This window comes from Clarias gariepinus, chromosome 15 (genome assembly GCF_024256425.1).
Source record: "Clarias gariepinus isolate MV-2021 ecotype Netherlands chromosome 15, CGAR_prim_01v2, whole genome shotgun sequence".
Lineage (NCBI taxonomy): Eukaryota > Metazoa > Chordata > Actinopteri > Siluriformes > Clariidae > Clarias > Clarias gariepinus.
The window spans coordinates 20,082,396-20,106,529 of record NC_071114.1 but is presented as its reverse complement, the minus strand read 5'-3'; the positions used below and the strand labels follow the sequence as shown (position 1 = coordinate 20,106,529).

The following is a 24,134-nucleotide window of genomic DNA, read 5'->3' as shown; positions in this document are numbered from 1 at the left end:
AAAAGAATTACTGTTTAAAATCTTAGGGATGGAAGATAATATGTTAAAAAAAGTAACTGCCGCAAATAGTCGTTAAAGTTAGATCTACTTCCTTCTATGATCCCATTCCATAATGTTATATTAATTACAATATTGATCAATATTCACAAAAAAAAATTCTTCTCTCGGCCTTTCCTGTTGCAGTATACTAAAAGTATACTAATGACTGGACTAATCATCTGCCATTGTCTGCACCTGTTTCTCTTGTTCATGCCTTAAGTTAGATTTTTTTATGCTTGAATGATTCACTGAAAAGAACATAAATAATATCCTCTGAAACTGGGCAGCTACAGGGACTGGACTAAGAATGTGAGCCAAAAAAGTAACTCCTCAAGATTGCATTAAAAATACAAGAAACTCTGGCTCTTTGGAGGCAAAATATGAAGAAATAAGGGACGGCCTTCGCATAGTATTGTATATGATACATTTTATCACATCATATTTATCATATCACTTGTTTATTTGAATCTTCAGAATTCAAAATACTGAAAGACAGAAGTAAACCACAGAAACAAAACCAATATAAATATCAACCTAAGAGGTTTTTAATTTATTTGGATTTTTTATAATATGCGATAACATTTTAATACTTTATGCAGTGATTATTAGTAATAAATTATTAACTATTTATTTATATAGACTTCCTCTGATACAAATGTAAGAAGCTCTTAACATGATCTTTGAGATTATCTTTGAATAAACAAAGCATCTACAGATTAAATTTAAAATTGGTTGTTTATGTAAAAACCTCATCAACAATCTCATTTCTCCTAGTGTCTTTTCAAGCCACTGAGCATTCAGTCTTACCAGTACTGTATACTTATGACTGGACTGATCATCTGCCATCATCTTGGGGGGGACTGTGGGAGGAAACCCAACAAGCACAAGTAGAACATGCAAAACTCTGCGAGCACAGACCCGGGGCGGGAATTGATCGCTTAACCCTGGAGGGCTGCATTGCTCACCACTAAGCCACCGTGCCACCTGCTTTAAGATATTACACAACAAAATAAACCTGAAGAAAATAATACCATGCATAGGTCTGGAAAATTATACTTACAAAACCAGAAGCAGGAAATATTTTTCTTTGTGCTTCTTCTGGTGTTGGTGATGAATGAACTTCCAGTTTAGTGATCAGTGATCAATAATTTTATACTTCTTAGTCTTGTTCCAATTCCAAATCCTATTTACAAATGTGTCAACCAAGTTCCATTGTTCCTCAATGTTCCATTTTTGCTGTTAAGAATCACTTCACTGACAAACAGAGACAAGTTTTTTTTCCTGTTTACTTTTATTCCACTTAGAATCCAGGTTAGACCGTTTAGTGATTAAGATTTTCTTTTTTTTCTTGAATACATGATAATGCTTTTAGATAAAACAATGTCATACAGTGTTCTCTGAAATGCAACATTAGTGAATAACAGTTGTAAAAAACCTGCTATGCATTGGTCTATAGACATGCAACCCTCCTGACCAGCCACGACTAATTAGTGATTAGTATTCACAAGAAACTCCACGTAGACAGTAAGATGAATGAAGGATGAGAAGGAGAATCTTGTGACTGTGAACTAAGTGTAAGAAAGCAGCACCACCATGTTCGCCAGCAATATTTTCCTATGGATTTATAATTTCCCAACTTTCAACAGTCTGACATAAGACTTTGAAAACTGTTTCACAAGAAACATGGAACTCAAATTTCAGTCTGGCTAGATGGAGCAGGTCCGCATTACTCAGTGCACAGTGACGACACACTTCTTAGGAATCCTGAGACCGCAATTGTAAAATTCTCATGTAATGTTCATTATTATTAATGTCCATTTTCATAAGCACTATTTAAACATGCACAGTAAAACATTTTGAATGTTTCTGAATCATTACAATGCTAAAATTTAAACAACTTTGACAAATGCAAGTTTTCTACTGCTGTAACTAAAAATATGGGCAGCGCTTCAGGGTTCGCATTTTGAGAATCGGCGCAATAAGGAATCAGACAGCGCAGTGTGGATGTCCTGGGAATGATTTGAATCTCAAAATTTTCACTAGTAGATTCAGAGGGCAGGAAAGAACATGTGAGCACATGTCCGAACTGAAATAAGTCTGGATCTGATTGGATCAGAGGCTGAATCACACCCAAGACTGATTTCATTCAAAAGAAATGTTTTAAAACATAACATTAAAAAGGTGGGGTGTTAATGGGTGACAATATACACTTCTACAAGGATCGTTGGTTCATGGCCTAGCTAGACTGTGTACAAATTAAAACATTTTGGTGCCACTATTACCAAAACATTAAACAAACATAAGCAATTTTGGGCTAAATGTGCATCCTGAATTTTTAGAATCTATAGAAATAAAACAGAAACACACTGTGTGCTGTGCGTTTGTGTGTGAGCGTGATGGTACAACTTCTCAAACAGAGTTACTTTATTTAGTTAAAAAGAAGTTAAATTAAATTTAGCTGATTAAGAAAAATGAAGCTATGAAAGGCAGCCAGTGTGTAACAAAGACACAATGTAGAACTAAACACCGCTGAGGGTGTGAACACTGATAACGCATTCATTAGAATGTCAGTCCAAAACAAATCGAATAAATTTGCAAAACATTTGGCTTCATTTTAGACAGAAAAGCAAAACTGGCTACAGGTTTGGCAAAAATAAAAATAAAACCTTTAAAACCATTAACAAAAGAAACACAATGTTAATAAAAAGGTGCTACAGGAGACACAAGTGTGCAAAACTTAGTTACACTATAAAAAGAAAAATTCATCAGCAGCAGCGCTTCAAAACAGGTGTCATTCAGGAGGAGGGTCCCCACAAAGACATAATTTTAGACAGAGATAAAGTCTGTTAAATCCATATCTTGGATAAATGTAAAGCTGGGTGTGTATGCATGTCTTTCCCAGGGATAAAACTCCAACCACCATATCTTGACATCTGTAATAAAACCACAAACCGTACTCTGTGTGTGCATGTGTGTGTGCGAGTTATATAGTCACTTTAGATCGATTAGCAGTCTAATTAGATTGTCGTTACACACTGATGAGATCATCATCAGGTCTTTCCTGCTGTAACACCACAACTGTTTCCACGGTGACCACCTCCCTCTCCCCCTCTTCCTCAGTAGAGTCGGAGTCAGAGTCGGAGCAGTCAGGGAGTCCTGTGGAGGTTGAGTGTGTGCTGGCAAGAGACGGGGTGCGGAGTCCAGTAGCAGGGTGCGGGCGCAGTAACGGCGTGCTTTCGGAAACCTCGTCGCTATCGTCTCCCCCACTGTCTGAGTCGGAGTCGGACTCAGAACCAGGCGGAACCACCTTCTGCTTGCACACTGGGCACGTCCTCTTCGTCTTTGTTAGCCATGGGTCCACACATTTACAGTGATATGCTGAAATAGACACAAACAGGTGTGGAAGAGACATTTTAGAAGAGACAAGTAAAATGGCCGCCAAAACATAGAGAGGTGACCGTCACTCTATCTCAGATTGCTTTGAGGTGCATTTGGCAAGGCATGTACACAAAACCTCCCTAAAGTCTACAGAAGCTTATCTGCCTCTCCAAGTGATAAGAGTAATTTGTTACGTGACGCTGCCTTTTAAATAACTAAATTTTATGTACTCAGTTTACAAATGTGTTTAGAATCAGCAACACAAAATTTGATTTTAAACCTCTCGCTTGGTGTTTAAGTATACCTCGCTTGAACTTTAACAAGTCTCGCTCAGACATTAGATGTCTCGTTTGTAAATTACACAAGAAAATCCCCAGTGCTAATTTTGAGCCAAAGTTTGAGCCCAAGTGGCCTCCTACTGTATATACACTGCTGGGTGTTAACTCAACACTGAGTAACAAGCTGTTCTACCTCATTTAGTGTTCACTTAGCTAAAGAGTCAAATAAAACCCCTCTCTTTTCACCAGTCTCCAAAACACACACACACACACACACACACACACACACACACAAACACACACACACAAACACACAAGCACTAGCCAGGCTAATTAAAAGCAAACAGTTAGCTTGTTTCAGTATGTAAAACCATATAACAAATCAGATTAACACACACACTAACCATGTGAACAGGGTAGCACACGCAGCTTGTCTTTCTCCTCATATTCATCCAGACAGATTGCACACACATCATAGACATCACCTGTAAAATACACACACAGACACACCGTAAGTATCACTATGCGTCACTGTATTGTCAGTGTTGTGCCTGATGTGTGGCATGATGACGCCAGGTGTGCAGGCGGTTGGCTTGTGCAGGGTGTGCGTGTGGCCTGATGGTTTGGGATTGTGCATGTGTTGTGGTGTGAGTTTGTGATGGGGGGCTGTATGTGGCATAATGGTGCTGTACCTTTTTTGTATATGTGGATGGGGAGTTTCTTCAGTTGGTCTCTGCGCAGTCGATTCCGTCTGGCTCTGTGTCGGTCCTGAACAAACTTTGTGATCTAAGCATACATACATTTACATAAAGAAATAAACATACTGTGTCTTGAATGACATAATCAATAATAAAATAGAATAAGTAGATCTATTAGTTGAAATCTAGTACAAGCAAATATTAATAAGTTGGCCTGGGCGACAGAATGATAATGATGTATACTGCGATAGACACTTCTTTGATAATAATATACGCACAATAAGACCCAGCAGGGGAGATGATTACCCACAATTCCACAGTGCAAGAGAAAGAAAAAACGTTGGCTCAGTTGTGATCACTTGATGCTCGGCGTCAAAACAAGAAGTGCATTGCGTAATACATGATACTCGGTACTCGTAAACTAAGATTTGCTCGTTTTTCAAGTCAAAATTTATTAAAAATCTTTGCTTGTCTTGCGATTGCTCACAATCCGAGGTTTCACTGCATTTAAAAAGGTCTGTATTTATCTTTTCTAAAATGTAATTGAAATTCCTATTAGAGCCAGGGTACGGATAATTTTGACTTTTCTCGTACATAATGCATTACAAGAGCAGAAATGTACATGTAGCTCAGAAAAACAGGACATTTGAGGACATAAATCAGACGGTATAACGTATTTATGGCTCTGTAGACTGAAGATTCTCCAGTAACGATAAACTTTAACGTTAAAAATCTGTAAACATCAAGATGAGAACTTGTTTGTCTGATGAACATGTGCCTTTAATCCTTCGTACGCTCACATACTGACTTGAATCCAACACACTCAACAGACTTGAGTCCAAACCATGAACATGTTCAAGTTCAAGAGACAAGAATGATCCCCACACATTCATGGTACTGTTATTGTATAAACATACATTTATATCTCACTCACCAAAAAGACCACAATGAGAATCAGGCAGATTCCCACAATGATGAAGAACGGGATTAGGTAATATTCCAACGGCAGATCGAAATCACGTACCATGATGATATAACCTCTAAAAGACACACACAAATATATTTTGTGAGAGATTAAGAGAAATACAATATGTGACTAAAAATATACCATGTTACCCAGGAGGAGCTCATTGTCTTATTTCCATCAACAAACAGGCCAAGTTCACTGAGGTATTTAATATATTCACTATTCAAGGTGGTTTTCAAGACATATACTTAACTGTAATTATATAGCATTAACACTGTGTGCGTGTGTTGCATGTCTCACCCTCTTTCATAACTGTACTCCTCCATTAAAGACTTAGAAACCTTTTCTCCAACAAACACAGATGGGATGTTGATCTGCTTCACCACCTCCACTACACGCACACACATACATACAAACACATTATTTCACATCTAAAGCTTTTAAAAGTCTTTTGCCATTTCTACAGCACAAACAATAATTGTGTGCATGTGTGTATAAAATACTCACCATCATCAGAACCCATGGTGATGAGTTCCTCTGAGTCTACATTGTGAATGATGGCAGCAACGTAACCTGCTCTCTGAGCATTTAGCACCTACACACAGGCATAAAAGCACACCTAACAGTCAGTGCACTGGGAGGTATGTCTAACCAACCACTGTTAAATTTATTTCTTAGTGAAAGATTTTTTTTTTTTTTTTACAACTAAAAATTAATCAAGCCATCATTTGTAATATGGCTTTGATGATAAAGACCTGTGTAAATAACCCAATAATATTTGATCAAATTAATATCTAATTAGTAACTACATTACATTTACATTTAAGCATTTGTCAGACACTCTTATCCAGAGCGACTTACATTTTTATCTTATTACACATCTGAGCAGTTGAGGGTTAAGGGCCTTGCTCAAGGGCCCAACAGTGGCAACTTAGTGGTTGTGGGGTTTGAACCACTGAGCTACCCCTGGCCCTGTGTAGCTGTGTGTAACTGTGTGTGTACTATGTGCATTTGTCTATATGTAGTGCTTAGCCAGCACTGCATAATCTTCTCAAAACTTAAACATAATGCTTCTCAAAAGCATAACCATTTCTTGGACTCAAACTGAACATCTTAAATAGAACATTTGGCCAAACAGGAATGTGAATTATGAGGTACTACCCAAAACAACTCTGTATGTATCACAAAATTAATAGACATCCCAAACTAATTAAATACGTAAACGAATAGAGTTTTGCCAACTTTTAAGTTTGGGTGTGGATCTATTATGCCTTAGGGTTGTGTTACTAATTTTACCAGGACACACTGCAAAGACAGATGGTACAATGGGATCCAATGCATGTGAAGCAAATTCCGGAACCAATTAATTGTTAATAAATCAAGAAAATGAGGCTGACACAGTGAACAACTACACAATGATCGAAAACCATTCGATTCACCAAGTCATATTTTACTAGCTGAAGCTTTCTGTCCACTAACTTGAACATCATTTAAATTATGTAAATAGATTTTAAACATAAAGAACAAAAACATACTTAGCTGACTATGTTTACAGTGTGTGAGGTCTACCAGAGGTGTTAAGTACTGACAGAGGGTGTAAACTTTTGCACATGACACATGAATAGTATGGTCAAAGGTTTGTGGACCTCTGTCCATCACACCCATACTGTATGTGCTTTTTAATCAACCCGTTCCAGATTTAGTTCCCCTTTAACCTCCAACCTTTTGTAAGACTTTCCATAGCTTTTGGAGTGTGGCTGTGGGGATTCATTTGACCAAGAGACCATTAGTAACATCAGACGCTGATGTCACGTGAGGAGGCCTGGTTTGTAGTCAGCGTTCCAGTTCATCCTAAGGGTGCTGAGTGGTGCTAAAGCAAATCATGTCTTCATGGAGCTTGCTAAAGCAAATCATGTCTTCATGGAGCTTGCAAATCATGTCTTCATGGAGCTTCATGGAGAGTTACTGTATGTACTGTAGTTTTTGTGAAGGGAAATTATAATGCTACAGCAGAACCATCTGAACAATTGTGTGCTTCCAACCTTTTTATTTTTCCCTAATTGTCATTTCCAGCTCCTCCCGGTCACTAGGGGGGCTCCCACATTAAGCTACTACTACCACTCAGTCGGAGGACAGCGCTATCCACTCCTTCTGCTTGTGTGAGCTCACAGACGCTCCTGATTGGCTGTAGAGCCGTGATTAATGTGGGGGCACTAAGTCCCTTTAAAAGAGCTCGGCCAATCAGCTCTTTCTCTCCGGCTGCGAGATGTTACAGCATCACCCGGGAATCGAACTCGGGCTAGCACTTTACCACTGCGCCACTCGGAGGCCTCACTTTCAACTTTTTGGGTGGAAAATACACATATGGATGTAATGGTCAGTTGCGCACAAAAAAATTGGCCATATCATGCATGTAATGTGACTGAAAGTGCTCAAACATTTGTATATCGTTTTGTGTGTAGTGTGTGCATGCATGCGAGACCTTGATGTCGAAATTGCACTCATATCTTTTGATGAGGACGATAAAGCTGCTGCTTTTGAGGATTGGTGGAGGTTCAATTGGTACACACCCATTCTCAGGCCTTGCACCAATCAGGAAACCCTGACAACAAATAGAGCCAATTAAAACATTTTAAAACACTGACACACCCCCAATGTACCCTACAGAAGCAAAAGCACATAGATGCATGCAAGCACATTAAGTAAAAGTGCCTCACCTTCAAGCCTTTCCTGGGCAATCTGTATCCAAACTGAGCAGGAACATCATCAAATGTCTGTGTCTGATTATCAGCAGAATACTGTAACAGACAAACAAAAAAAAAAAAGAAAGAAAAAAAAAAGCTGTTATACTGAATTATTATTCACGTGCTGACTGATACAGTGAATTAATAAGACTGAGTATAGACTACAGTGTTTAAAACATTTTTTTTTTTTCATTTTTTAAAAGAAAAATCTGATTGGGGTTGTAGTGTTAATTAGAAACTCAAGTTAAAACCATGTTAGCATTTATATATTTTTTATTACTCCTTGATTATTAATTACTACAAAGATAAAGTGCAGTTTTAGTGTGACCGTAAGGTGTAAGCTTAGGCTCTATGTGTGTGTTAATTATTCATATTGGCTTTATTGGAAGTGCAAGTGTTGAAAAATAAAACCATCTCTACTGCAGTACAACAGCAGCAATATTGAATCATGGAGCTTAAAAGTGGGATCCAAAAATCTGAGACCCCATAGATCGCCTGGGATTTGTTACAATTGCAAAAAAAGAAAAAAAAAAAAAAACAGAACAAAGAAGAAAAAGAAGATGTGTCATCATGACTATTCAGCATTCAAGATAATGCACAATTTCTAGATTTACAATTAAGCAAATGTGTTATAGTGATCATGTTATATCCTACGTACAGCAGGTCAGATTTTTTTAATCTTCTCTTTAGATTTGATCTAAAATCTTCAGGTTTTTAAACAAACTTGTTAACAGAGTGTTCACCGTCATTAAAGCAAAAAGCAGATATACCAATATTAAAGATATTCTGCAACTCATGTAAGTATTTCTAAGATTCTATAGTCCAGTGCAAAAGTCCTGACACACGCCTAATTTTTTTTTATATTTTGCTTCCAAAGAGGCTTTGTTATACTTTACTGTAATCTTGGAGAATAGTTTTCCAGGCTTCCTAAAAGGATTTATTTTTTTGTTTGCTTTTATTTGTTTCTCTCATTTTCAGGCTGGCCCCTGTATCTGAGTAACTTGAGTAATATTTTTGTTAACATTAAGATTCAGTTTTTTTATCACATGTAAATTACAGCATTGTGAAATTACTTTTCTTTACTGTGCTGTAATTTACATGTGACAAATAACAGCTGAATTAAATTATTTTTTCACATATTCCAGTAAGAAAGCGGGGGTCAAAGCGCAGTCAGGGTTCAGTGTCTGCTAGGGCAGAAAGTTAAGGGCCTTGCCCAGGGGCCCAATAGTGACAACAGTGCCGTAACCATTTGCGCCACCGTGACCTATGAATCATTCCAGCGTAAAAACAAAAAATTACGAAATTACATGAACCAGTGAGAATCAGGGCAAAGGATGACAGTTGATCAGGCCTGTATTTAATATACTGGTCATGCTAAATGCTGAGTGGTTGGAACAGACAAGGGGGAAAATGAGATTGCAGCTGAGGTTCTTAACATAACCAACCAATTTTTGTCACAGTAAAATATTTGTTTCCATTTTAATTTAATCCACATCATTCAATTTAATATAAAGAAATGAAGGAAGGCTCAAGATTTGCACAGTACTATAGTACTTACTCGGGGTGTTGCTGATGTCATTTGTAAAAAACTATTTTAAATTGGAAAAGAATACCACACTGAAGCATTTTCACCAACACTCTCTAACCAAACAGAAGAACTAATATATGCGCAGGATGCGAGTGTTTTCATCATTGCGTCAAATAAGACTCTTATGAAGTCACTTTTTATGCATATTTGCACACCAGAGCCATTTCAAACTTCTATACTTCTAAATTTCTATTTCTATATCTGTTATATTGATATTTTGTTCTCATTTCACTAGTTAATCTTATTTTCTAACATATTTCTTTTATTACAGTATATTGTTTGTACAGCATATTTTACTAGTTAATTTTGTTCTTAACGAATTCCTTTTTTTATATTTATTTTATTATGTGTAAGCTTTTATTTTTTTAAGGTCTCTGGCGGTCGTGTAAGCATTTTACTGCATATCGTACTGTGTATGACTGTGTATGTGACAAATAAAATTTGGACGCAGCTCAGACTAAAACTATTTTTAATGAGGGAATACGAAAGATTGTTAACAGATGGACGAAGTGCATTAAAAAGCAAGATTATTTCGAAAAAAAAAATTTATTGGTCTTTTCTAAAAGTTCATTAAAGTAAATTCTTCAGAGAAGATAATTTGCATTTTGTTGATTTGCATTGTAAAATTAAACACCTCTTGTTCCAGGTTTTCATTTAAAAAGAAACATTGGCAGAAGAAAAAATATTTTTTAGTCTTGCAAATACAGAAATACTACCAACTGTTTCTTCTTTTAGTTTAAACTTTAAATACTCTGATCCACTTCGTCCTTTTCTGTCTGTATAAATGTTTTTGTTATGTTTATGTAACTCCCGACTGCACAAGAAAAACACTGAAAACTGAACTGAAACCAAATACTATTGCTGACTGTGTGTGTGTATCTTACTGCTGCGATGTCAGCTTCCACATCCAGCAGGCTGATGAAGGTGATGGTGAAGATCAGAGTAAGTGAGAGTATTAGCATTGCTACAGGCAGCTGAATCTTCAGACCTGCTTCAAACACAAACATACTCACAATTAACCATCAGATAACCACCACTAATAATAAATCTAACACTAAACTACACACACAGTCCCTATTTAATTATTATGGTGGAAAATGATTAATGCTATCAAACTTACTTATTAAATTATTAATAATGTAACTTATTAAAAATGATTATCTATGCTATTAAATGTACCTATCTAAATTATTAATACTTCTATTGAACTTAAAATTCTTATTCATGTCATCAAACTTACTTATCAAAATGATTATTCGTGCTATTTACCTTGAGTCATGTTAGTATGACTATTAGACAAGTCATGCTTAGGTTCGCCATTATAAACCTTTCAAGTTAATCATCAATAAATAATAAACCCACTAAAATGTTACACAAACAAGAGATACATGAAAATTTAAATGTTAATATTTATTTATCTGTTAACACTTGTGGGCATTAACACGTCCGAGGACTTCCGCAGTTCAAAATGTAATAACATTCTTTCACTTACTCACACACACACACACACACACACAGTTTAAACATCACAAAAGACACATCTCCGTGACGATAAAACACATGACCTGTGCTAAAAACTTAGTTATAACACACATCGTCGTTTAACTCATAAAGTCGGGTCTTAAAGTCAGACCAGAAAACCAGGCTGCATTAGTGTTACATAAAATAGCTATGGATGCTAACAAACACTACACACACACACACACACACACAGTCACTTCATCTGTTTAAAGCTCACCTTCAGCTACATCAAAGCGTGTTAGAATAAAAACACCACAAATGGCCGCTTTATGTCTTTATTATGTCCATTCGTCCAAACTGTACGCCTTCGGATTCACCAAAACACACACAGTCAACACACAGACGCCTTAAAAACTGACTAGATTGAGCTAGCACTGTTGTGCTAAGTTTAGCTAACCTGCGCATGCGCACTCGAAGTGCACCCTGGATAGTCTGGCTACGTAGGACTCCCAAGCTTACTGTAGATCCTGTCCCTGAGTGAGATCCAAATACTGAACATAAATACACTTCCCGGCTAAAAAGACCTCACCAGCCAGCCGCACCAAGCACCGAAAACAAGGAGATTTAAAAATACTGGAACTGGGTTAAGAACTGTCCAACAGCTAATCCTGTGCTAAAGAATCAACTTTGGGGGGGTGGGGGGAAATGTGATCAGAAAAATCCTTAATGGAGATCACTTAATAAAGATCTATGGTGAAAAAAAAATACAGTATAAGTCACAGCTATGTTTAGTAGTACAAGGGAGGGCATTTCCACACACACACACACACACACAGTGTGATGCAGACTCACATGATTGTGACTAAACAGCTGTGTGGACATAAGAAAACCACTTGTTAGTGAGACTAATCAATTGCCAGTTATTTAGGTCAGTGTTCTTGATCCAACAATAAGAAAGAGACTGGGCAAAAATAGCATCCATGGACGAGTTGGCAAAAGCAAAGCCACTGCAACAACACAACAACACAAAGGCTCATCTCACATCTGCCACAAAAATAATCTAGATTATCCCCAAGACTTTGGGGCAAATATTCTGTGGACTGATCAGACAAAACTTTTTGGAAGGTGTGCATCCTGTTACTTCTGGCGTAAAACGAACAGCTTTTTATAAAAGGAACATCATACCAGCAGTCAAACATGGTGGTGGTAGTGTTATGGTCTGAGGCTTCAGGACCTGGATGACTTGCCGTAATTGATGAATTCTGCGCTGTACCAAAAAATCCTGAAGGAGAATGTCCAGTCATTAGTTCGTGACCTCAAGCACACAGCAGGACAGCGATCCAAAGCAAGTCCACCTCTGACTGGCAAAACGAAAAAAAAACCAAAAAAAAACCAAGGTCTCTGAGTGGCCTGGGCAAAGTCCGGACTTAAATCCGATTGAGATGTGTTAGCAGGACCTTAAACAAGCCGTTTATGCTCAAAAACCCTCTAACGTGGCTGAACTAAATCAATACCACTAAGAAGATTAAGCCAAAATTCTAAACAATTCGAAAAACTAATTGCTAGTTATTACACACCCAGTTATTAGGTGAAGGGGGCAATTACTTATTTACATTTTTTTATTGTATTTTGTTTAATATAAAAAAAATTGTTTGATGATCTAAATGATTTGTACAACAGAATATTAGGGCCAAGATGGGATCTTCCAAGTCTTTTTTTTAAATCCTATCTTTACCGTAGATTTGAGTGTGACAAATATGCCAGAAAATCAGGACGGGAGCAAAGACTTTTTCACGGCACTGTTTGTCCGACAGAGTCCGACAACAACAAAAACATACACTTCAGGAAAAGAAAAATTGTATGATGTATATTATATTCATGATGTATATTTTATATGATGTACATAATACTTATAATATTATAACGTATATTATTGTCATAATACTATCATGTATATAAAACGTATAGCAATAAGTTTAAAATGAAATTATTTTTACATTTTATTTGTCTCCTGAAGTGTGTGTACATGTTTTGGCTGACTTTGTATACGGCTAGCCATTAATCCATCCGGGTCACATGCCACGACAATAAATCGATCTACATATAGCACATGAACCAAATCCTACAGTAAACGATAGTTTGGAAGTTTGTGACTTAAAAACTTCCGCATTTTGGACCAATGAAAGACGTGTACAAAACCTGACGTACGCGCACAGAGTTAAACAACAAATCAGAGCACAGCCCTGTAAGCGCTATGGCCATACAAGGCAACATCGCCTGTCTTTATATGGAGCAAAGTAGATCTGGCATGTAAACATCCGCGCGCGGCTTGTATGAGTGTCAATTTTTTGTCGAACTGTGATAATTCTTAGAACCTGTAGAGAAAAAGGTGTAAATAAGTGAACGGGGTTGGCATCTAAGATATGTGTTATTTATGTTTTTATGAATAATAAAATAGATAATACTGTGTACATATGGGGGATTAGATAATGTGGCGGATTGATATGTGTGCGCGTGCGCGCCATGCCCATATGTGGTAATGCAGGAAACTTTTCTTCTGCAAACTTTTGTGACTTCTGTTTTTCATGTATACGTTCATATTATATTATATTAGTATTTTATTTATGTCTTATATAAGTTATTGTCTTTAATCGTGCTAACTTATTGGGCAGTGGTGTGTTTTTATAAAGTCCGGATGTAATAAGGTCTGTGTAGTTTTATGCTAACCGATAGGTTAGCCCTGAGCTAACAGAGAAAAGTAGACGAATCGGATTATCTATTCCAACTGTGACGCTCGTTTGTTTAGATTTTGTAACATTTTTATTATCGTGCTGTTTGCAAGGAAATAACTCGAAATGGACCGAACAGATAACAGTTGCTAACAGCTGAAGCCTGAGGATCTTGAGTGCTGCAGCTGAGGAATATCCGCGCTAAAGCTACATGACAGCAGGGAGATGGAGCATCTGCCCCTCGGGTCTAATCAGCTCAGCTTGAGTGGCTCGGACGCAGACTCGGACACGGCGGAGGAGGAGGAGCTGGAATGCGGGGAGAGAAGCGCCAAGCAGCGGCGGAGAGCGGAGCGGGACACCGGCGCCTCAGTCCCGTCCGTAACCCGCGCCATGGTCGCAGGAGTAGCCGGGGCTAAACCGGGCAAAAAGACCCGAGGGAGAGTCAAAATCAAAATGGAGTTCATTGACAACAAACTGAGACGATACACCACTTTCAGCAAAAGAAAGACCGGCATCATGAAGAAGGTGAGCGGAGGTCTGTGATTGCAACATGGCCAAAGAGACACGGGATGTTGCGTGCGCTCCAGAGCTTGCGCTCCAGAGCTCGCGCTCTCTCTGTGTCTGTGAAAGTGACTCATCCCACAGAAGTTCAGACAAGCTTGTTAAGGTGTAGTTTTCCTCCGACTCTGTGTTTTCTATAAACATGGATGGAGAGAAAATCACTCATGACTCACCCTCACTTCCATTTTTCTCTTCCCTAGAGCCAGGGAGTGTTTACGGAAGTGACGTGACTGAATATTTTTTTTTTTAACGTGGCCGTTAAGGCATAATAGTAGGAGCCGACATGACGTCATTTCGCTGAAGCCGTTTAAATGTATAGAAATAACGGCCATATTAGATGACTCGAAGCAATCCCCCGTGCACTTAGCTTCTGTGGAGCTCGATTTGCACTGTTCAGCTAAAGGTATAACGTTTCTATCACTGATAATCTCAAGATTAAAGTGATGTCTGTAGGAAGTGGGTTTATTTGCTCGAGGAAATGGTGAAACCACAGGCACAAAATACAGAGATTTAAATTAAGTCCTGAATTTGGATTGGATTAGTTTATCTGAGGGAGGGACATGGTGGTGTAAGGGTTAGGACTGTGACCTCTCACCACCGGGGTCAGGGTTTGAATCTTGGGTCTCTCTGTGTGTATGTAGTTTGCCTGTTTTCCCCATGCTTGCCTCCCACAGTTTAAAGACATGCAAAGTAAGTTAACAAGTTAACACAGGATAGGCCCCAGATTCACACATGAAATAGGTTGTATTTTCCATAACAAAGCATGTTTGCATCATATGATGAGACTTCATTCCACAAATGGTGTCCAAGTGGTTTAAAGTCGCTGATAAAGAAGAGACGTTGTTTTGGCATGAACCAAGGCTCAGCAACAATCTCAAAGTACACCGCCAAAATACAGTCAACTTTTGATAGGTTTATGAAGAAGAGTGTCTAAATTAAGTTTTAAGATGAATTAAAAGAAGAATAATTGCTTTTTGTGTCTGCCACACTTTCATACACTTACTGACACGCAAACATACATGATGTATCTGTAGATCTCTGTTTGTTATCAGTAAAGAGAGCCCTATACCAGGTGCCCTGTGTCATGTACATCAAAAGAACAAGTCATTAACAGTTAAATCAGAGAGCAACCTGGATACACGCAGACAGTAGGAAATACATTCATATTTTCTACTTAAACAAAATAATTCCCACAGACACAAGCTGTTTGAATACAGACTGAAGAAAGTTAGTTTTTCTTTTCAATAGGCATAGAGGCATGGGATAATTTACATAATTTTACAAAACCTTACATCTTTAATTACATCGCACACAATGTGGTGGCCAGTTCATGTGTGAAAATGATATCTTATGCTTCCAGAACCACTTAACTTGAGTCTTAATTTATGCCAGTGCCATCAGGAAAGAAAAACTCCATATAACATTGCTGAGTCTAAACCTGACTGATGCTGCTACACACATTGCTCTGGAATAGGGTCAATAGAATCTCATCAGGCCATGTGACCCTTTTTTCTTCTTTTTTTTTTTCAAATGCTCCAAAGTCCAAACTTTATGCTTTTTTTCTGATTAGCCTCACTAATAAGTGGTTTATTCCCAATCTTATGAGTTTTCATGACATTGTGCATATGGAAATGCTCTTTCTTTCACCATTAAACATGGTCCTGATTTTTTATTTTTTTTATCTTGCAACTTTACCAAGAGTTAAGTAATCACCATTTCACCATGATTTTTTTCCAGCTATTTTTTTTTCTACAAACTTGACAGTTTAGCACCATCCTTTCAGGTTTGGCCAATGTATTAAAGCGGTTCCAGTAATTTAAAATATGTTTTTTTCTTGATGCAGCCCAGTAATTTGACCGTTCTGTAACAACAATCTTTTATTCTGGGCCTTTTATTTTCAGTTAGTTGCAACATGTAAAATTTGTGCTTCTTGCACACTTTCTGATGACTGTACAATAAAACAAAAAGAAAGTGTGCAAGAAGCACTAATTTTACATGTTGCAACTCATCGAAAATATTTAATATCTATATGAGGTTCACTGTTACATGCTAGTACACTGAATGCACAAAGCAGCACCAAACAAACACCTTACTTTTCCAAAATCAAGGCCATGTGCATCCATACAGAACAGATGAAAATCATTAGATGAAGTTTGGTGAAAAATAGTAGGTAGTTACGCCTGTAATTTTCTCAAGAGGAATGAAATAAACAGAGTTGTATTTGCAAAGTAAGGAATAAACCATAAACGCATGTAAAATTGAAACCTAGTCAGATAGATCTGTGATCTATGAGTTCTCAATTTGGAGGCAAGTTGCTCATAGAATAATAATAATAAAAAAAAACCCTTTCTTGGACTTTTTAATTCTAATGCACCTCTAAATGCTCATCACCTCTTTGCTGCTCTCATCATGTAATTGCCCAAATCTGTTTGTGTATGTTTAGGCGTATGAGCTGTCCACCCTGACGGGGACTCAGGTGCTGTTGCTGGTGGCGAGTGAGACGGGTCACGTATACACGTTTGCAACACGGAAGCTGCAGCCGATGATCACGAGTGAGACGGGCAAGGCACTGATCCAGACGTGTTTAAACTCTCCTGACTCCCCACGCTCTGACTCAGCTGCTGATCAGAGAATGAGCGCTACAGGCTTTGAAGAGACCGACATCACCTATCAGGTCACAGAGAGTGACGGCAGCACAGAGGAGAAGGTCACTGTCAACAATGATCATGACAATAATAGTAGTAATAAACGCTATATTCTGTAACTAAAGGTATGCAGACACCTGAACATCATACCAAAATTTGGGCCTTTCCTAACTCTTAAAGCACAAAATTCTTTGGAATGTTTTTGCCTGCTGTAACTTTATGATTTCTCTTCACTGGAGCTAGGGGGTGCAAACATATTTTAGTGATCTCCATAAACACATGGTTTGTGGTTGGTGTAAAAGAAATCAACCAGCACAGAGCTCTGATCTCAACTACTGTACACTAAATGCCTTTGGAAAACACTAGAACATAACATTTCCAACACCCATCATTAGTGCCTGAAAAGATATTCACAGAGGCAGCAGCTAAATCTTATAAGTCGCCCCTCATTCAATCATCTGTAGAAAAAGACTTTATAAAGCTCGAGGTATACTCTGCAGAGAATAAAAGGCCTTAAACCACCATCACAAAAATAATAATAATAAAGATTGAAATAAAGAGCGTTTCCCAGCTCTGGTGTGTGTTCATTTAAAAACGTTCAATGCAGTCTCGATTTGTTTTTCAAGCCTTGTTCGAGTGAGTATAGTAGGACAGTCAGATTTGAGATGAGCATTTTGGCGTGTGCGAAGAGTCCCTTGATGCTATTTAAGGAATGGAAAAGTTTTACTTCATTGCTTTCTATACTGGTTTCAGTTTCTTCATAATCTACATAAAATAATATGCAATATGTTCCCTTCCAGTAAATAAAGGCTTTCGAATTTAATACTTTCTCAGATATATTTGTGCATTGCTGTTTAGAATAAGTATTTTTAAAGCTATGAATAGTAAATAAACAGTACTACACAATAAATAAAACAACCCCCCCCCTACACACACACACACAAGAAGGGGAAGGAAAAAAACAACACCACACCTGTGAGCAATTATGGGTTTTGGCTGATTCTGATTTCTGAGTGGGGGTCTGTGATCAGCCCCAAAAAGCCTGATCAGAGCACCCCAAGCTGGATGATTACAAATCCTCACAACCATGCTTAAAAATCTAGTGAAATGGGAGGACTAACTCTATAATGTCATGCTTAATATGCACACCAGTGTTATGTTCAGGTGTCCACATTCTGTTCTCGTGACAAATGCATTAAAAGATGAAATATTTTCTTTGTCAGTGTTGATAGGTTTTCCTGTATTGTAAGGCATAAGGTCTGTTTTTTCTCATACTTTGTTTTATTAGGAAGTTGTCAGGTCAGCAGAAACTGGTACAGTGAGCAGCAGTGTGGAGACTCCGTCCTCTTCCTCCGGTCAGTCAGAGAGCAGCAACCTCCTGCTTCCTTCTGCCACCTGCTGGTCAGTGTCTAACGGTACACTGGTAAAGACGTCTACCTCTGCAGCTGGAGTAATGCAGCTCCCCGCTGGATTCACATTAGTGCCTGGTGTGTGTGTGTCTGTGTGTTCGAGTTATCGATCAGTTTTTAATATATTATAGCTTTCTGTGGTGTGTGTCAGTGTGAGAGTTTGATGATTTGTGTCTGCAGAATGTTGTATAAGAGTTCAATGGTGTTAAAACAATTCTTCCTGTGTGTGTGTGTGTTAGGTGCAGCAATGTCTCAGCAGCTTCAGTCCTCAACTGAGAGCAGTGAAGTGCAGAATTTCAGCAGCGCAGCCGGTAATAATACTGTTACACTCACACACACTTTTCCCACCACTATTTTTTCAGTCGTATCAGAAAAGTTTCTCTGTTTAAACAGTAATTTGAGACCATGTTTGTGTTAAAAATGGTTCCACATTTACATTTGTTTAAGAAATATACTGCTCTTATGGAATTTCCAGTGGTACATTAGCCTAGAGTTACCGTTAGGGAATGTCCCCATGCACTGCTCCCATCCACACATGAGCCTAGGAACATGCACCTGTGTGACAGAGATCTTTTCCATTTCCTTTCGTGCAGGAAGTCACTCTGCAGTGATGGCGTCGATAGCGGGACATGTGATCTGCCCGAGCGCAGTGATGTATGCTAACTCAGCCTCCACGTTAGCGGATCACACAAACGCACATGATGCACGTGAGTCATTAATCACACACAGAAGCACACACTCTGTGTATATGTGGTTCATATCTATCTGTAGTTTGTGTAAATGTAATTTTGTGTGTGTTTGTGTGTTTAGTTCCTCAGATGATTCTCACATCTGCTAATGGAACGGTTCAGATTCCTGTCTCTGCTGTTCCTCTGCATTCGGTAATAAAGTTTAATGATGCTGTTATGATATTGACCCTGAGTGTATATGATTAACAAAGCATTAAAGTGTTCAGACCTTTTAAAAATTTCCACGTTTCCACTCAAATTTTCCACATTTTCACACTTCCAAATATGTATGCGTGTGTATGCATGTAAAAAAGTTAAAATTATGTTCTGTTTATTTTTCAGATGTTGATAAATCAGCAGAACTCCAGCAGCACACACACTCTGACAGAGTTACGTGGGGTCAACATGGACAATTCCAAACCTGAGTGATGCACAAATAAAATGTGTGCAATGAGATGGGTGTATTTCCAATGCAACACGGTATTTTTTTCCTTTTTTGCGGTTTTGACTTTCTGTTTTTCCCCTTCTTGTTTTGAGTGGTTTTGATTCTTCTTCTTACGGTTTCTTCGGTTTCCTTACACATGCGAACACGCTCTCCTCACACACACGCACTTAAATATGCTCATAATGAACCTGTTTGTTGTTTTTTTATGTTTTTAAATAAACTTCGGTCTATTCTCCAAACTGTTTACTCAAGAGCATGACACCTCCTTCAGCTGTGTGTGTGTGTGTCTGTGTGCGCGAGCACGCATATGTGTTTTCAGTTCATTTTTGCCAGTTCTGTGCTCCAAAAGGTAAAACAGGAATCTGTCAGATCTGTGCCAGATTCCCTTTAGGCCAGGCATTACTAAAACTGTATACTGCATACTAAAACTGTATGCATTTGGTACAGTTTTAGCCCTTTGAATTAATTTATCAATAAAAATTTTGTAATTGGGGTGAATTTTGGCCCAAATATTTTTTTGTAATAAGTGTAGTGTTGTGTCTTGTAATTATATGTTGTATAAGTGCAGTGTGAGCACGAATCTGATTAGTCACTCAAATAACCAGGGTCTAGCTTCTGGACAGTCTGATGGATTCCTGAAATGTCCGACATTTTGGTCAGCTGTCTTGTAGTGTGAACAGGTCGATCAGATTTCCTGCAATTTTTCTGGGAAATCATGCATAAATACCAAATCAACACCAGGCCATAGTTATTCCATCATAATGACGCTCAGGAATTCTTCACTGGCCCCCTACATCACAGCAGCTACATCACAGCAGCTCCATCATCACAGTGCCGTGTAACAGTTGTGTAAACCCTATACCACACTGTGTACATATTATGACATAACACCACACCTTATTCACATTGTTAACGAAAAAAGTGCATGAACCAAACTTGCAGAAATGTAAGCATCTGGGTCATTACTGTACACCTGCTGCTTAGGATGATAAACTCTATATGTTTTGCTTTAGACATCCTTGTTTATTTTAAAGCTGAATTTTACTCTGCTCTTTGCGGTCCACATATGACTGTGGTGTAGAGTTTTACGTTCCTATGCTATAGGATGTAGAATTTTAATCGCATTATTAGTGAGTTTCCACTTCATTTGTGGGTGTAAGTAGAGAATAACTGAAGCAGCATGTGTTTCGTTTGTTAAGGTGTGAAATGGAAACTCGTGCTGAAATAAAAACAAAAAGGCTTGGTACAGAAAGTTGTGTAGTTTATATCCACTTTTTCTGCCAAACAAAATTGCATTATAGATAAAATTATAGACTCTAGACAGCAGGGAAAGACCTAACAAGACACTTTAGTCTTCATTTCAGAAATGTTCATTCTAATCATATAAAAGTCAATACAACAACCACAAAATATCATTAACCTTACAGACTGAGCAGCTGTAGTTGGTTAATTAGTATTTGTTTATAATGACTGCAAGTTCAATTAAATTTATATTTAATAAATTTATATAATTTATATATTTGTATAGCACTTTTAACAACAGACATTCTTAAAGCAGCATGGAAACATGGACACCACCACTGTCTCGTTCTGAATTTTATTCGACTTCCAGGCCTAAGCCCGGTGGAGGAGCATGTGAAGTACGGCTTGGCAGATTATCCGGGTGCGCTAGTCAAAATTTAAGAACTTTAGTCAGAAAAAAAAAACATTGTGTAAAATGAAAAAGTACTGTTTTTTACTTAAAAAAAAAATTTGATCCATTTGATCTCTTTACCAATGTTGTTGTAAAGAGGTGTCATTTTTTTTTTGCCCAGAAGGGGGGGCTACTATCACTCCTTTTCACCTCTGTTTAGAACTCTGTGTTTAGCTAATAGTGAGCTCATCATACTCTGCACTCAGAAACTTAACAATGTGTTGACTAAACTTTTAACAGACTCTTGGTAAAAAAAATAATAATCATTTGTTTATTTTAAAATCTTGCTATTATTACATTAACAAAAACTACAGGGAAATAGTTTTTTCCCCTTCCTCAGGAAAACAAATGAGGAAAATCATGTGCATCCATTTATGTTAATCAAATCTCAAACATAAAAAACCTTTGCAGTATAAATGACATTAAACGTTCTATGAATGTGTAACATCCTAACATGTAGCAGTAAAGATTTTACTTCCAAGAAGCATGATTTTAAAATGGAATTTACAAACACATTTGTTTAACATCTATTTAGCTCTCTGTTGTTGGTATCAGTTAACAAAATGGAAGAACAACAGCAAATAAATGAATAAATAAAAAATTAAAACATTTCCCTTTTGGCATCTGAAATGCATATGGAAAGGCATATGGTTTTGTGCCTTTCCTACTATTTCCATGTCTGGCACTGGGCCCCATGTGTCAGAAGAAAGGGAGGAGCACTACTTGCATAATGGGAATCTTCACACTAAGGTTGAGCTCCGGAAACTTAACCTCCCAAATCCTTTCAGAGCATCATCTCTGAGTCACCCATTTTCCCTAAGTTAACCTCCCTCCATCCATCTATGCAAATATTTTAAGAAAGTCTGTACGTCGATGTTGGCCAAAGTGGCTCAGATCCCACTGCAGTTGTTTTTGTAAACATTCGTGAGTGGAACTCTTAAGCCTTGAATAAATGAAGGTTAACTTGTTGTCAACTTGTGGAAGAGACACATCTGTTTGTGTAAAATGTATATGCAATTATTGCACCACTTGCAAATAACACCACTTGCACATTACAGGAGGTAATGAGAGTTATTGCCACCCACCATACAGTCGTGACCTCACTCCAAGCCATTTCCACATGATCGGGACATTAAATGCTATTAGCGTTTCAAACATGAAGCAGGCAGGCTGACATGGCTGTGGTGTACTGAGAAAACTTTCTACCTTGATGGTATCCCAGCACTGGTGAAACACAGCACTGGGATGAGGGGATTATATGGAGAAATATAGGTGGTGTTCACACACAAACACATTACTGACCATTTGAGAATGCCAATTAACCTGATCTTTGGGCTGTGGAAGGAAACCAGAATACCCAGAAAAAACCCACCAAGCAGAGGGAGAAAATAGAAATTTCATGTAGGAATCAAACCTGTGGAAGTACGAGGCCACAGTGATACCCACCACACCACTGTGCCACCCTGCCGCCTATATGATTAATAATAACATTAACTATTATACACAGCTTAAGCTGGTTTTCTTTTCACAGAGTTCTGAAGTTATCTTAGTTCCTTATTGAAAGGACTTTGTGATGTATGTGGCAAGTACAAAGTATGTTTGCACCTGCACTATGCTTTTGTTTCCAGGATGTTCATCATGATACTTATTAAAGCCCTTGTCTGACAGTTACAGTACTAATGCTCCTATTAGAACATATGCAAGATTTATTAGTAATGTAGTAAATTATTAATAAGATTTATCAGTAATTTAGTAAATTATTAATTAAATTTATCAGTAATTTTGTAAATTATTGATAATTTCTAACTATGATTATTGTAATCATTTATTAATGTTATTTATAAGAAACTGTTATATATACTCAGCAAAAAAAGAAACGTCCCTTTTTCAGGACTGTGTATTTCAACAATAATGTTGTAAAAATCCAAATAACTTTACAGATCTTCATTGTTAAGGGTTTAAACAATGTTTTCCAAGCATGTTCAATTAACCATAATCAATTAATTAACATGCACCTGTGGAATAGTCGTTAAGACCTTAACAGCGTACAGAAAGTAGGCATTTAAGGTCACAGTTTTAAACACTGAAGAGACTTGTCTACCGACTGTGAAAAACACTCAAAGAAAGATGCCCATGGTCCCTGCTCATCTGCGTGAACGTGCATTAGGCATGCTGCAGGGAGGCATGAGGACTGCTGATGCGGCTAGGACAATAAATCGCCATGTCCGCACTGTGAGAGGCCTAAGACAGCGCTACAGGGAGACAGGAAGGACAGCTGATCATCCTCGCAGTGGAAGACCATGTGTAACAACACCTGCACAGGATCGGTACATCCGAATATCACACCTGCGTGACAGGTACAGGATGGCCACAACAACTGCCCGAGTCACACCAGGAACACACAATCCCTCCATCAGTGCTCAGACTGTCCGCAATAGGCAGTCCATGAGGAGGAGATGCACTGCAGTACTTCAAGCAGCTGGTGGCCACACCAGATACTGACTGGTACTTTTGATTCAGGGACACATTGTGAAACATTTTTAGTTTATGTCTTATGGTGTGTTCATACAAATATTTATACATTAAGTTTACTGAAAGTAAAAACAGTTGAAAGTCAGAGGACGTTTCTTTTTTTTTTTTTTGCTGAGTATATATGTAATATCCATTTATTTTTCTTTTTTTCTCGAAATAAAAACATAAACCATCAATATTTTTTAACAGAGTTATATGTAGAATGAACTATTCGGTAATCGTAGAAGTTCATGGTACGT

General features: G+C 37.9%; 2 protein-coding genes across 4 annotated transcripts; one reads left to right on the top strand and one right to left on the bottom strand.

Annotated features, from left to right (window-relative positions):
• Nucleotides 1–1,311: 1,311 nt before the first annotated feature.
• Nucleotides 1,312–12,503, bottom strand: rnf13 (ring finger protein 13). Of its 3 annotated transcripts, none has more exons than XM_053512975.1 (10): nt 12,401–12,503; nt 10,577–10,680; nt 8,078–8,158; nt 7,843–7,962; nt 5,868–5,955; nt 5,661–5,751; nt 5,328–5,433; nt 4,388–4,481; nt 4,100–4,180; nt 1,312–3,417 (listed from the first exon to the last, which is right to left on the bottom strand). In XM_053512975.1, exons 2-10 carry the CDS (start codon nt 10,652–10,654, stop codon nt 3,068–3,070), a joined length of 1,089 nt encoding a protein of 362 aa, XP_053368950.1. In that variant the 5' UTR covers nt 10,655–10,680; nt 12,401–12,503; the 3' UTR covers nt 1,312–3,067. The 3 variants fall into 3 exon arrangements, with proteins under 3 accessions (XP_053368950.1, XP_053368949.1, XP_053368948.1); XM_053512974.1 differs by lacking the exon at nt 12,401–12,503 and adding an exon at nt 11,431–11,639 and having other exon boundaries at nt 10,577–10,683; XM_053512973.1 differs by lacking the exon at nt 12,401–12,503 and adding an exon at nt 11,431–11,638.
• A 1,000-nt stretch (nt 12,504–13,503) lies between these two features.
• LOC128542846 (serum response factor-like) lies at nt 13,504–19,909 on the top strand. The gene is made up of 7 exons (XM_053512972.1): nt 13,504–14,407; nt 16,887–17,150; nt 18,377–18,575; nt 18,737–18,808; nt 19,091–19,204; nt 19,308–19,378; nt 19,568–19,909. The coding sequence occupies exons 1-7, from the start codon at nt 14,108–14,110 to the stop codon at nt 19,652–19,654; spliced, it is 1,107 nt and encodes a 368-aa protein (XP_053368947.1). The 5' UTR covers nt 13,504–14,107; the 3' UTR covers nt 19,655–19,909.
• The last annotated feature ends 4,225 nt before the right edge of the window (nt 19,910–24,134 follow it).

Coding starts and splice junctions, on each gene's coding strand:
- rnf13 (XM_053512975.1), bottom strand. CDS start 10,654: ATGCTAATACTCTCACTTACTCTGATCTTCACCATCACCTTCATCAGC. Junction 4,482..5,327: donor TTCTCATTGTGGTCTTTTTG/GTGAGTGAGATA, acceptor ATGTATGCTTAG/ATCACAAAGTTTGTTCAGGA. Junction 3,418..4,099: donor TGTGCTACCCTGTTCACATG/GTTAGTGTGTGT, acceptor TGTCTATTTCAG/CATATCACTGTAAATGTGTG.
- LOC128542846 (XM_053512972.1), top strand. CDS start 14,108: ATGGAGCATCTGCCCCTCGGGTCTAATCAGCTCAGCTTGAGTGGCTCG. Junction 18,809..19,090: donor GAATTTCAGCAGCGCAGCCG/GTAATAATACTG, acceptor CCTTTCGTGCAG/GAAGTCACTCTGCAGTGATG. Junction 19,379..19,567: donor CTGCTGTTCCTCTGCATTCG/GTAATAAAGTTT, acceptor TTTATTTTTCAG/ATGTTGATAAATCAGCAGAA.